Here is a 15,661-nt window from a genome sequence, read left to right on the forward strand (position 1 = left end):
ATTACTGGAATATGCCTTTTCAGTAAATAATAATAATAATAATAATAATAATAATAATAATAATAATAATAATAATACTGTTTCTGGTTTTACGTCTCAGGCTCTGGAAGCCAGTAAGGGCTCATCAGGTCTGAACCGCTGAGGGATATAATAACTAGGGTTCGGAAGTTTATGGCCTAAAGAAGTACAAAATATGCAAGCAGATATGACGTAAAATCTAGCTAAATATGGCCTTTAAAGAAAGGTAAAATATGTCTTAATCGTTTTATGGGTGGGTATCAAGTATTCGATTATTACTGACATTAAACGTGTCAAAATGTGATTAGCATTAATACAGCAGACGCATTTAATCATGCGAACTGATAGAGCTGCAATAGGTACGTTAAAACTTTATGCATTCATTCACTGATAATAATAAATAATGTTATTGGCATTACGTCTCGCTAACTACTTTTACGGTTTTTGGAGACGCCGAGATGCCGTAATTTAATCCAGCGGGAGTTCTTTTACGTAAATCTACCGACACGAGGTTGAAGTATTTGAGCACCTTCAAATACTACAGGACCGAGCCAGGATCCAACGTGACTCAGCCCGGCCAATGCATTCAGTCTCATAGACCCGAGGCGGAGTTCTGTTTTCCTATATTTATAAAGTCGAAGTATTAGCACGCATTTTTCTTAAGTAAACTTGTGCCCTGCTACGGAAGTAGTGCATCTCTTTTCAGACACACTTCCAAAGGAACCGTTACGCTACGAAGGAGTTCTGTACATTTTGGTATCTGTCGTCGTACGTTCGTACAGCATCTTTTTCCCGGAATATTGCCTTGTAAAGCTGCCGCCAGTCTTTTTCTGGGAAAGAAAGAAAAAGTACATCTTCTACTGTATTTGAAAACCCTGTGCTTGAAATTCGACGCAATTAGCATGTACCTTGTTTAAAACAGCGCTCAATTTAGACAAAAATGCTCAAAATACAACCAAACATGACCTTATACAGGGTCTTTATTTATGCTTGGCAAGGACTTTCTCGCTCGACCTTGGCCGCCAGTGACGGTTCAGTTGCCGGCTACCGCGCGTGCGTATGTACGGTAGAATACGGTGCTCAAAATCATCACCATGCATTTTACTCACCATTTTTACAGTTTATGCTGAAAAGGTTCCCCATGCGCTGCCAAACATAATCGGCGTCTTCTAATGAAGTTTTCGGTTACTCTACCAAGTTCTTCAGCACTGATGGATGCAATTGCAGTTCTTATATTGTCTTTAAGTTTGGTGTGTGAGGGTTGTTCCCGAAAACTACATTTTTTAACATTCCCCACAAATAAAAATCACATGTCGTTAAATCTGGGCTACGATGGGGCCACAGACTTTTACTTATGATCTTCGTACCAAGCAGGCTTCAGTAAGGAGATAACGACTTTTATGTCTATTTTTATTGTTTACTGAACTTGTGCGTTTGAATCTCTTGGCCAGTTGTTTTATTGTCCGATTGATATTAATGGGTCTCCATGGAAATTTCGCTCGAAACTTTTGTCTTGTCCTAGCGCACGATTTTCTGCACTTAATGTAAGTATTGTGCAGATATACACGTTCACGTAAGGAATATTTCACATACTTTAACAGCACTATACACAATTACAATAAAACACTATACAATACATCATCATACAGTACGCAGTAGCTTCATTGAACACCCTCCTATCTCGGAGCTCAGCTCTCAGCAACTGTAGGAAGTGCCGGAAACCGCGCGCGCCTTCGGCCGGTAGCGGTCTGTCATCAGCGGCCAAGGTCGAGCTAGAAAGTCCTTGCCAAACATAAATAAAGACCCTGTGTTACTAAGAGGAGCATAATAAGACCTAAACAATAAAATAAATATGCAACATAAAATTGCTGTAAACGAGGTCAGGGACCTATCATTCAGTTATTTTTCAGATTTGGGGTAAAATTAGTTCAGGTAAGAAATATTACTTTTCGTTAACATCCCAATCTTAATAATACATTGCCTGACAAAAAGAAAAAAGTTAAGCACCCAGAAGGAGTGGTCCAGTATTATCCCATTTCGGTATACATACATACCGTTAATGTGTGAGTAAAATGACAAGATTTACAAGGATCTGTAATGTGTAGAGCGTCCACCAGAGTGCATTCGTGATGGCACTGTCCTGTTGTTAAGTTGTTACCAGTCAACTGCTGTGAGTCAGACAGTTAAGCAAGACGTGCAGAGAGGAGTACGTACAGTACGAACCACCCGCGATGCCCCGCGGACGCGTTAGATAGCCTGTCCAGCATTTGACAGAGGTCGCATTGTGGGATTGCATGAGGCTGGTTGGTCGTATCGTGCAATTGCCAGGCATGTGGGCCATTCAGATGTCACAGTGGCTCGATATTGGACTCAGTGGGTACATGAGGACACCCAGTCACGTTGTGCAAGTTCGGGTCGACAAAGAAACACCACCCCGAGGGAGTACCGTCGTATGGTGCGCCAAGCATTGTAGGATCCCATAACTTCGGCACCCGCCATCCGTGAGCATGCACTGGAGACTCTACAACATCCTGTTACCGAGCTCGATAGCTGTAGTCGCTTAAGTGCGGCCAGTATCCAGTATTCGGGAAATAGTAGGTTCGAACCCCACTGTCGGCAGCCCTGAAAATGGTTTTCCGTGGTTTCCCATTTTCACACCAGGCAAATGTGGGGCTGTACCTTAATTAAGGCCACGGCCGCTTCTTTCCCACTGCTAGCCCTTCCCTGTCCCATCGTCGCCATAAGATCTATCTGTGTCGGTGCGACATAAAGCAAACTAGCCTCCTTTCCATTCCTAGCCCTTTCTCATCCTTGAGTCGTCGAAAACCTTCAGTGTGTCCTTAAACCACTAGCTAATAATAATAATAATAATAATAACAATAATAATAATCCTCAGGGAAATCTTAGGACCAAAATGCGAAAATGGAATCTGAATGAAAAAAGAAATGAAATTCAGTCTATCAAGTTACTAATAAAATCACAGATACAATCAGGAAACGGCGATTACAAATGTATGGTCACTTATATAGAATGGGTAGTAGCAGGCTTACAAAGAAAATTTTAACTTAGTTTTATCAGTGAAAAATTACAATAGGCTAAAAGAAATCAGTAAAGATCTAAATTAAATTGGCATTAATGAAGAAACCATTCAAGATAGAATACAATTCAGAACTTTAATTCACAAACACAAATTTTCTGTAAGGCCCACCCTATTAAATTCGGGATGGACTAAACAAAGTAAAACCGGGCGAGTTGGCCGTGCGCGTAGAGGCGCGCGGCTGTGAAGCTTGCATCCGGGAGATAGTAGGTTCGAATCCCACTATCGGCAGCCCTGAAAATGATTTTCCGTGGTTTCCCATTTTCACTCCAGGCAAATGCTGGGGCTGTACCTTAATTAAGGCCACGGCCGCTTCCTTCCAACTCCTAGGCCTTTCCTATCCCATCGTCGCCATAAGACCTATCTGTGTCGGTGCGACGTAAAGCCCATAGCAAAAAAAAAAAACATAGTAAAAAGGAACATAGAGAGAGGATGAGGAGATATTGGGAAGAGAAGAAGAAAAAAAGTGGTGAAATGTTCAAACGCGTTCCTTAGTTGGGCATAACGAATCAGTGATAATAATAATAATAATAATAATAATAATAATAATAATACTTCGTTGAAATATTGATAGTTTCGTCTTTGTTTGTGGTAGAAGAAATGTTTCAGTTCTCCTATACAGCATGTAAGCTGGAATATTCCCTGCCCAAGGAACAAAATATCGAAGATCTATCATGATGTCCTTTCATACATTTCATCGACAGTAGCAGCTGAGTGGCCCATTGTAAGCTCTAATGGCTGCAGTGTAATGTCGCTTGGGGTAATTAGGTGTAAGCCACAAAACCTTTATGTAATGTGTCACTGCTATACGTCTGCCCGTATTGTAACATTGCAGACATGCGATGGCCCCATTATGAATTGAACCCTGCTAAAATGGTTACTGATGTATGGTCTCTTTTGTTACAGGTAAGAAGTTGCTGTCGTTCATCAGGTACGGAGCTTACGAAACCTTCAGTAAGTTCGATAATAGGTAACTAACTTTAAAGGATTGCACTTTAATCTCACACTGCGTTAGATTGAGGATTACTACCGGATGCATGGCTCATAAGAAAATTAAAACATTACGATCATGTTCTAAATTAAAGATGAAGAATCCGTTCACTGTTTTTCTTGGGAATGCACTGTATCTCCTTCCTTTGTTTCTTTATCGTTGCACGGTATTTGAGTCATTGTTTAGAAAGCTAAATGTTCATGGAATTTACTATAATGATGTTGCTCGATGCTTGGACTAAAGCGATTATTTACCGCACAGATTTCTGTAAAATTACATTTGTATATTGTAGTCTTGTAAACTTCAGATGTGCACGCTGTATAAACAGTGACTACCTTGTTATTTTGCCCTTCCTCGTGGAACTCCCAATATGCAAGACATATAAGGCAGCTAAATCTTTCTTTGCCTGAGGTTCCTATCTTTTACTTGTCTTTTCTCCCTTCCCTTGGTAAGCTTTTGCTTTTTTTTTTTTTTCCTCCTCGATGTCATTAGGATTACAAAATCTAGAGTATATTTCCATTTTACTGCCACCCACCTTTTTTCACTCCAACCGGGCTGAGTAACTCGACAGTACATGCTGTCTTCTGACAAGTGAGCTCATGTGGCCCAGTCTTATGTCGGCACTTAAAAGAACTTCTGCGGGACAAAATTCCAGTACCTCTTCCTTACTGAAAACCGTGTCCGACTCGTTGGCTGGATGGTCAGCGTACTGGCCTTCGGTTCAGAGGGTACCGGGTTCGATTCCCAGCCGGGTCGGGGGTTTTAACCTTCATTGGTTAATTCCAATGGCCCGGGGGCTGGGTGTTTGTGCTGTCCCCAACATCCCTGCAACTCACACGCCACACACAGCACTATCCTCCACCACAATAACACGCAGTTACCTACACATGGCAGATGCCGCCCACCCTCATCGGAGGGGCTGTCTTATAAGGGCCGCACTCGGCTAGGAATAGCCACACGAAATTAAATTACTGAAAACCGTAGAAGAGGTTAGTGGGAAGCAAAACTGACTACCTTTCTACCGCGCTAAGCTCCCTTAGTCAAATAATTACATTTTCGTGAGTATCTCAGAATTAACTCGTAGACAGTCAAAATGACGTCAGTTTAAAATGCGGTCACGTGGGAGAGAAAGCCATAATTATTATTATTATAGCAACGATCACTGACTATTCCTCTGATTTATATATAATATCTCGTGAATACCCTTCTCGACATGGAAGTAAATAAATATACATAAATTAATCTCTATAGTTCAGATGCTAATGAGGTGTACATTATTATTGGAACGGCTAGTAGAGTTGCCACACGCGAATGAGAGCAATCAACCAAATGGTTTTGCGGCGCGGAGCACCCTGTTTCCACATTCACTCGGTACACACGAAGATTGAATGGTTTATTGACCGATTGGCTCGCAAAGCATTCATGACCCTCACACAGTTCTCCCTCTCGCAGCAAGCATGCATCTCGTCGTCAACACTTTTCGATCAATAAAGGAGGGGGAACGACCCTTCCGGAAATATAGAAACTTCTCCTTTAACGTATGGTGCAGTTGTTAGACTCATAGTTCGCTCACGTGTAGTCGTAAGGCTGTATCATAACTTTACTTCCGTTAACCGCGCTGCTAATTATAACTGGCATTCATAAAACTATTATTTTAATTGGATGTTCATGAATCCAAATGTTCATTCCCTGTTGAACTCAAAATTAAATTTAGAATTCGATTACGTTTCTGAATTGCATTAGCATTGTTTATTATCAGACTACTCTCGCAACGTATAGATGAATCATACTGTTACGAATAATACGCCGACTGCCTCATTAGACTAATTTAATCTGGGATGGCCCAATCAATACGCAGACATACACACACATAGTCAATTATATTTGACAATGATTGACAGCATTTCACTAATTAGTGGCTATGTACAAAACACTCTTGTTCTCACAGCGGGTAGCTGGTAGTATTTACCTGGAACGGGCGATCCTTCCGTAATATTGATTGACAGGTCTCACCTTTCACATGGCTTCGCACGCAGTATTCACTCCACTCAGCAGCTCCATGCAGAAAGGTTCGAACACCGGTTTGTTGACTGTCACAACGCACTACTGCCCTTCATTTGGCTCGACTCCAGACAAGGCCGATAACTCACATAACTCACGTGACTGCCACACACGCTGAGCTTCTCAACACATATCACTGGGTAACACCAGGGTTCGGTGAGAATGCGGACGTTTTGGTTTCGCCTTCCGGAAATTCCACGGAGACAACAGACGAAAAGCATAATACAGTGAGAGGCCGTTACATGTCCTCAGGCCGGCCGGGAGGTTCCCGGCCTGACTTACTCATTTCTTCCAGGAAATACCGAAGGTGGCTGCAGCATAACTGACAGTCGCATGAGCACGTAACAGTACGATTAAGAATGACGATTTTCTTCATTCCTGTATATCCATCTCATTAACTGTTCGCTCAGTTTTCTTATTATCTCAAAACATGTGTAACCCCCCCCCCCCCCCCTCCCGCAAAAAAAAAAGAACATCGAAAGCATGGTACTGTATTTTCCTCGCTTTTAATATTTGATCAGAATTTTAGTTATTGTTAAAATATAATTTAGCTTCCATGTAAATATAAACCCTGTGTATACCCGCATCTAACATTAAATCTATAGGTACAGTTGTTTCTGAGAAAAGCTTACCTGCGAGGAACTTGCTCAATACCATGGGTCAGTGTCTTTCCGAGTGACTGTACATTGTGTGTATTGCGAAAGAACAAACTTCTCATTCAGTTATTGTTACTTTTGTTATTAGATCATAGATATTAAAAATAGAATGCGTTACTTGAATTCTGTAGTCTAGGAATTTGAAAGCTAATGTTTTTAGCGTAACTTGGTGAATTCGGGCTCTAATGTGTATGGAATGATGCAGCTCGGAAGCCTGGGAGACTATATGCAAGCGGCGAGAAAATGGATACCGTATTACTGAACAAAATGAGAACATCAGCAGATTATATTGAAGTTAAACATGATCAAATATATTAAATTCACATTTACAAACATTTAAGTCTCTGAGGAAGTTACGTGTTTGTTTGTTTGTTTGTTTGTTTTAAAAATTATCGTTAGTAATTTACGAAGGCTTTCTAGCTTTCATTTTAGACCTTCAAATTTATGCGACTAGTATAATGATACTGATACTAGAATAGTTTCCACCGGAAATTCTGACCGTTTGTATTTTATTGCTCTTTTCTACATCCACTTTCATCTCATTACAAACAGGAAATTCGCTTTAGAATTTTAGTGAACGAGAAGATTTTTGCATGTGCATGGTAAAATAAACTAATTTATATTTGTTTGAAAGGGTCGACAGATGTTTTGTTTCTTGTTACATTTTTCATGACACTGCGTCCTTTACAATGCTAATGATGCTATAGCTAACAGTTGTTCATCGTACAACTCTGTGTATTAGACCTACTTTTGAGTACAGTATATTAACATATACCACACGATTTAAAAATATTCACCCCTCATGTGACCCAACTGGGAATATAGTCTTCCTTGACCTCGAACCGAACTGGTATATTCACGTTTGGTTAAGATGTGAGTCACTGTTACTCCCAGCACAACTGGAAGTTACCTTTCATTATTATTATTTATTATTATTCTTCCCCTGCCCCTCCCATTCCGGTTTAGGTAAGCACAATTTTACTTTCTCCACTTTAAAGCCAATAAAGCCTGAGATTTGATCTCGGGGTCGTGCTGGAAATGGACTGAACATATTCGGCTACCGGATCTGTTAGTGCTAGATTACTGGTTTCCGTGCGACCTCACCTTGGAATTCTCTCCCTACTGACATAGAAAAGCCGTTGTCTAGGGATCTGCCAGCCTAACTCGTTTCGAACAAGTTAAACTAGCATGGGCAGGTGCCAGAGGGAATGGCTTTCAATTTTAGACTGCGAAGAGGGGCGATTAGAGGATAGTAAATGGACCAACGGAGCGATTCTTGAGGAAACAAAAGAGAGTTATTCAGCTGAGTCGAGCGAGTCCGATTTGTCTTCCTTGCTCTCATTTTAGCTTCGTCGATGTATTTCGAAAGCTTTTTTTCCTCTGTTTACTTGGCCAAGTCGTTCCATTTTATAATGCTTCACTGTCCTGCCTAAAGAAACGTGTCTTTTTATAAAGAACTGTTGTTATTGTAGAAATTACAGTGATAAAATAATCGAATTAGTAATGTTTGTCATTTCGTTCAAGGCAGTAAAAGTGTTCGTCAGTTCGTTTCCCAGTCAGGAAGTCGAAGAATTGAAAAACAAGATTTCTACTTTTGCAGAGGCACATGACACTGAAGATTGACTCATTCGGCACTAAAATGAGTTTTAGGTTAAGAATTACTTATGCACTAGCCACGTCGTTACTTAGTAAATAAATTTCTTGCTCATTTTGCTCTGATTTGGCTAGTGGAAGGCAGTAAAGAAGAATTCATCCTGTAGTTCAAAGATGAAGCCGTTTTTTATTTTCTGTAAAACATTGCAATCGTTTCGATGCTCATTTAACTATTTTTAATCCTAAGAAATTCCGTTGTTTTACTTATCAACTAGCCATTTACTTATTTGAGTAACACTTCATTATGATCGAGGAGTAGTTGATTATGTATAATATTAAACTATCATAATTACCGACAACATCCACGCCCGGGGCTAGACTCGAACCAGCAACCAAGCGCGAGCTGCGTCGGTAGGCCAGTTTCAAGCATTGAAACATGAATATCAGTATGTAGCATTCATTTTACGCAAGGGTGGATACAAAAACAAAAATTGACATGAATTAATATTGCCGAACCCAGTTAACTGGGAAAAGGCCATTCATTTCCCCTGTGGGTAGAGTCAAAGGATGCATTAATATGTAGCCCTTGCATGTCGTAAGAGGCTACTAAAAGGGGAGAAGACAAAAAATCCGTAGTCGTCATGTACTAAGCCCAAAAATATATCCAGGATTCTACGCTTTTCCATGTATCGGACAAAAAGTACGAGTGGGAAAATGAAAATCCACAGCCTGTTTCCAGTCATTCGATTGGGTCAGGAATGGAATGAATGAAGCCCCCATCTAGCGGCGAGGATAGGAATTGTGCCAGCTGCCGAAGGCTGTCGCACTCCTCTGGGGCAATTATTAATGAATGACAGATGAAATGAAATTATATTGGAGTGTGTTGATGGAATGAAATATGACAGGGAAAACCGGAGTACCCGAGGAAAAACCTGTCCCACCTCCACTTTGTCCAGCACAAATCTCATGTGGAGTGACCGGGATTTGAACCACGGAACCCAGCGGTGAGAGGCCGGTGCGCTGCTGCCTGAGCCACGGAGGCTTTCGTACGAATGGGAATATGCATAAAAACTTATCACATAAACGTTTAAATTGGTTACTAGTTATAGACGGGTCGTGAAAGCATCATTGGCAACATTGGTAACTAATTACACCTGCACTACTGAAAATCACTAGATTTCTGCTGTAAATGATACTTTATTTTGTAAATGCTGTATTTTTCCACGAAGCAATTGTGACCCGTTGTGCGGAGAAGGACCTAAAGTAGGATTTTTCATTTTTGAGATTTTTGTGGTTCTAAAACTGGCAAAGATACTGAGTGGCTGCTTTTTTATTTTTACATTTCTGCTTCTAAGTGTAAATCCTCGTAAAATATTGATTATTGGCTGTTGCTATCAAGAAAACTGTATTTTGAGAAAAATAAATTACAGCTTTCATTCATTTCCTTACCAACTGTACAAAGTTTTCATGACATCCAATGGCAAAAACTCGAATTACTGTGTAACGTAGTTTGTTAAGAAGACCCGTAGTAGCGCAAGAAGTCAAAACATAGAAATGCAATTTTACACTTTTGTTCACCCCTGCTGTAAAATTTCCTTTGTTGAGGCGCTGGCCTTCCGACCGCAACTTGGCAGGCTGAATCCTGGCTCAGTCCGGTGGTATTTGAAGGTGCTCGTAAACGTTAGCCTCGTGTCGGTAGATTTACTGGCACGTAAAAGAACTCCTGCCGGACTAAATTCTGGCACCTCGGCGTCTCTGGAAACCGTAAAAGTAGTTAGTGGAACGTAAAGCAGATAACATTTTATTATTATTATTATTATTATTATTATTATTATTATTATTATTATTATTATTATTATTATTATTATTATTATTATTATTAAATTTTCTTTACCGACTTCAGGTTCCTTTCCGCGTAACAGGTCACGATTTTAATTGTTTCTTCAATTTCTCTTCCCCAGAGCTGTGAACTGATAAATCAACTTGACTTCCAACAGAAACAGTTATTTTACAACATTCCGCATAAATTTGAGTTCCGGCACCTCGGCCAAGAAGAAGAAGACCAAGGATGAGATAGGTTCTGCAAGAAGCCCTGGGGAAGCTTCGGACAGGGGCGACACTGTACGATACCTGGAAGTTATATAAGAATGTAAATAACCGTTGACATCAATGGACTGTTAATCTGTTTATAATTATAATGATGGTGATTGAGTTTAATACAATAAATTGCACCAGTTGTTGAAAAAAACGAGAGAGAAGTGCCTCCGTTGGTACGGCCATGTCCAGCGTGCGGCGTCTGGTACGGTTGTCAATTCCATCCTCAATTTCGGTGTCGAATGTCAGTGTTCCACAGAGCGAGCAAAGCAGCAAAGACCGCGTAAAGTTACGTTCGTTGATCCTAAAAGTGGACTCTGCCTTAACGGGATAACGTTAGAAGAAGAAGAATAAGAATAAGAAGTGACCATTGCCAGGTGTCGGTGTTATTTTTCGATTTTAAGAAATTAGAAATAAGTAACCGGAAGTCAGGCTGAATAGCTCAGATGGAAGAGCACTAGCTTTCTGAGCCTAAGTTCGCGGGTTCGATCCCGGCTCCATCCGGTAGTTTTTGAAAGTTCTGATAAGCCAGTCTCGTGTCGTTAGATTTACCGGAAGGTAAAAGAACTGCAGCGGGACAGAACTCTGGCACCTGGGCGTCTCCGAAAAGTAGTTGGTTGGATGTAAAACCAATGACATGTTTAATTAACCGGAAACCAGCTGCTTTCTTGTTTTTCGTGAATAAGGTAATGTCTTTCAGTACTCTACTTGTGCGGACGAGACAAGCAGCAGTCTTGTATTGCTATCGTCGGTATGTTGAAGTCCATGTGCTAAGCAAGTGTGCGTGACAGTCTGCCGAGCTGCACTTGACACTGCGCGGGGCTCGGATCTCGTTGTCATGAATAAAGCAGGCGCGGGTAATTACCCCAGGTTCTCTCCGGCTAGCATTGGCCGCGCTCCAGCCGCCTGCATCACACTTTCACTATAGTTGACCAGCCTCTTCCAGCAGGAGTCTTCAGGCTCTGAGTCAACATCAGAACCCTCCGTACAGTCTATGTCTAGTCACTTTGGAAGAGTGTATTTGGCTCTTTGAGGGCTGTACTGTTTAACTAGCATTGTTGTTGCCCCATGCCACAGGGTACAAAGATTGCAACTGTATCCTCAACAGCCCCATATATCAAGTCCGCCATATAACTTGTGGTATATGGAATTAATTGGACCTAGGATTGGGAAGAAAGTGGACATGGCTTGTATGTTAGGCCCCACCACCAACAGAAGTAAAGCGGCGATTCATAGGAATGAGAATGTAGAAAGGTCAAGAGTGCTATTTCCTCAGTTCCGGATCCTCTTCTTCATCTTCACATACCATCTTCTTTAGAAGATTAGTTGTGTTCTGTGGATACTGCTGCACGGAAAAGTTCTCCTGTGTTCCTCTGGTACTAGTTCCTCAGGTTCTTAAGCCATGAAGTTCTTCCGATGTATGGGTGGAGCCTTGCACGGATGCGGTTATCCACGGATATCCGCGAAGTTAGTGTCTTGGCGGATGCAAACTGTATGGCAGTGCGGGTAATTTTGCTGATAATGTATAAATAATGAAGTTTATTGATTTTCACTCAGGTATATTTTTGCTTGTGGTTGGGCGACCCTCGACATCGATGTGGAAAAAGAGGCTTGAGACCATAAAGCGGTAAATCTGACCTCTTCTGCCCACAGTTAGTGAAAGGAAGGAACAAAGGTTCCGAAAGACAACCGCTCAATACGACGGTAATTATCGCGAGAGAAAATTCCTCATAAACGTGACTGTAGCGGGTCTCACGCCAAGTATCAGACCTATTGTATTATGTTAACAGATCTACTCGTTTCCATACCTTCGGTGTAATATAGTTAGTTACAATATCCACGGATAACCATTCGCGGATGAGGATGATGAACGAAGTGCGGATGCGGATAATATTTTGGGCATCCACGCAGGGCTGTATGTATGTATGTGATCCACACCAGGATTACTCGATACGTGAACTGGAGGAGATCAAAAGGAAAACAGCACTATTTCTTCTGGGTGATTTCCGATAAAAGAGTAGTGTTACGAAAATGTTGCAAATTTTGGGCTGAGGACTAAGCGGTCTGTTCAGCGTTGCCAGTGAAGAGACCAGTAGACGAATAAACGTGTGTGGAGCTTTTAAAAGTAGAAAATATATTATGAAGATAAAGTTCAAGAGGAAAAATCGGGGCAGATATTCATTTATAGGAAGAGGTATTAGGTATTGGAATCATTTACCAAGTTCCTTGAAATAATTTAGAAAGATACGAAGTAAACAATTTATAGGGAATCTGCTACCTAGGGGACAGTCCTAAATGCAGATTAATTATGATTGATTAATCTTTTTCGCTCACATTCCCGATGTCCTATTTTCTCTTGCATCACCAGTTCGATCCGCATCACGTGTCCAAAATATTCAGTCTTCCGTCTTTAGATAGCAATGCCTCTCTCTTTTTAGTAGGTTATCCATGAAGAGTAAGCGGTTCTCCACCGATCAAGCTGTTCCAGATGCTGTGGAAGGGTAGTTCAACCTGCAACCAGCGTCCGTCATTGTGAAAGGTGTAGAGAAACGTGTCCCGCATTCGGACAGGTATCTGAACGGTGGGGGTGATTATCTGTAGACTCTCTGAAACTGTCATCAGTATGCCGTCGTTTTGATATAGTGTATGTTGTCCATTACATATAATGTAAGTTTCTGGACACCAGTCTATGTTTCAATAGTACAGCACTACTATTTTCCCGGGATTCCAAGCGTGGCCACTTTCCTGAGAAGCCAGGAACGATGCAACGATTATCACACCCTCTCAAGCAGATTCACTACCTCGCCTCCCATTGTTGAAGTGGTTTACAATCGTTGCCCCATTTCATATTCTGGCAAATGCTGGAATAATACCTTTTTCATACCACCTCCATTACCAAATTCTAGCGTACCTGCTTATTCAGATACAAAACTCTGGAGCTGCTACCACTGACATACAGATTACCAGAAAGAGTTGCTGTAATATCGGGCCATTAAATACAATCTACTACGCACGTAAAATGAAACAACAGTGATGTATATTGACCAACCGAGAAGGACTTGTTAAGATAGTTGTGTGACGATTAAATCTGCGTTTTATCAGTTGGAACTCCGTTAACATTCCTTACATAATTTCCAGTCAGTTAAGTGTTACATGCAGCCAACGCCTCGTACAGAGGTGTCTGATAGGCAACCAGTTAATTGAGGAGTATCATTTTCAGGTGAATTAACTCACTGTCTGATGTAAGTTTAGGAAACTGCACCGTTCAGAGACCAGAGTTTGTAATCCCCAAACTTACAGCAGATATCATTTGTGCGATTATTCTATTGCCTTGATTTTTTTACGTCGCACCGACACAGATAAGACCGTATAGGAGTAGGAAGGAAGCGTCCGCGACCTTGATTAAGGTACAGTCCCAGTATTTTCCTGGTGTAAAAATGGAAAACCATCTTCAGGGTTGCCGACGGTGGGTTTCGAGCCCACTATTCGCCGAATCCATGCTGATAGCTACCTTTGATTATAACTGAGGGCTCACTGCATTAGTTTTGCTGCACCTAGATTCAATCTCACTTACTGTTCTGCCATCCTGGGAGAATACACATCCTAAATACTTGAAATGACCTACCTGTTCCAGTTTTATATTCCTGACCCAGCATTCCTCTTAGGTTTCTTGCCTACTGACATCATTTTAGTCTTGGAACTGCAAATGTTCATATCATACTCACTGCTCCTCTTTTCAAGTTCCAAGATATTGCAGGCTTTCAGCACAGTCTGCCATTAACACCAAGTCGTCGGCATTGGCCACAGCCATCTTGATATAGAAGCCTGCTACCAAGAGTTGTGACGTCACACGAGACTTTTCATCGTAATATGGCGAAAGAAACGCAATAATAAGCCCATAAACACATAATATTGAAAACAACTGTATCAAACGAAATTACATACAAATATGTGCACTTAAGGTACAGCTATTACATATTGTAAAATGTTCAAATGAAGGCTACTCCTCTGGATTGTACAGTGAAGGTCACTATGGGGATTGTTATCTCTCAAAATAATGGCATTGTTTTATGCTTGTTTGAGCACATTGTATTGTTATTAATTATTCAAGAATAGTTGTTAAAAGTTTCCCAAAATATGACAAATCTTGGACACAACACTCATTAATTCTACACCAACCGGGCGAGTTGGCCGTGCGCGTAGAGGCGCGCGGCTGTGAGCTTGCATCCGGGAGATAGTAGGTTCGAATCCACACTATCGGCAGCCCTGAAAATGGTTTTCCGTGGTTTCCCATTTTCACACCAGGCAAATGCTGGGGCTGTACCTTAATTAAGGCCACGGCCGCTTCCTTCCAACTCCTAGACCTTTCCTATCCCATCGTCGCCATAAGACCTATCTGTGTCGGCGCGACGTAAAGCCCATAGCAAAAAAAAAAATCTACACCACACACCCACGCTTGCCACAGAAATTGGCCTCTCGATAGCTGCAGTCGCTTAAGTGCGGCCAGTATCCAGTATTCGGAAGATAGTAGGTTCGAACTCCACTGTCGGCAGCCCTGAAAATGGTTTTCCGTGGTTTCCCATTTTCACACCAGGCAAATGCTGGGGCTGTACCTTAATTAAGGCCACGGCCGCTTCCTTTCCACTCCTAGCCCTTCCCTGTCCCATCGTCGCCATAAGACCTATCTGTGTCGGTGCGACGTAAAGCAACTAGCAAAAAAAAGAAATTGGCCATGTTCTTCAACTTTCATTTTCAAAATATTAAAAGAAAAATCACTATGCTTTCCACTGTATTGTGATATAAATAACGGCTGCCCAGGAAATATTGTTGGCACAGCATCGTCACTTAATTTTGGCTTTCCCCTGGGCACAATTGAAACGGAACCGTCTGATCTTTTCGCTGTGTCTACCGGAATTTTTTGATTTTTAGAAAAATGTTCGACACAGACATATAGGCCTACTGGGTTCAAAATTAGCTCGGTGTATAACATGAAGCCATTTATCTCGCTTCTCCTTATCGCTTGGACACGCAAATGTTGAGATTGCCCCTTCTTTATTTGAAGGGTAGTTAGCACACTACACGATCGTCCCATATTCCAAAAAGGGGCTTATACTTGCACATTATAATACTAATCATAATTAAATAATGAAA

General features: G+C 41.3%; 1 protein-coding gene across 1 annotated transcript in view; it reads left to right on the forward strand.

Moving 5' to 3' along the window:
- Kdm3 (Lysine demethylase 3) overlaps positions 1-15,661 on the forward strand; it is a 294,533-nt gene that overhangs the window by 13,394 nt on the left and 265,478 nt on the right. The window contains exon 2 of the mRNA XM_068229839.1: positions 4,022-4,085. Coding sequence (XP_068085940.1) covers positions 4,022-4,085 — 64 coding nt within the window. The remainder of the gene's footprint in view (positions 1-4,021; positions 4,086-15,661) is intronic.

This window comes from Anabrus simplex, chromosome 1 (assembly GCF_040414725.1).
Source record: "Anabrus simplex isolate iqAnaSimp1 chromosome 1, ASM4041472v1, whole genome shotgun sequence".
In the NCBI taxonomy this organism is placed as follows: Eukaryota; Metazoa; Arthropoda; class Insecta; order Orthoptera; family Tettigoniidae; genus Anabrus; species Anabrus simplex.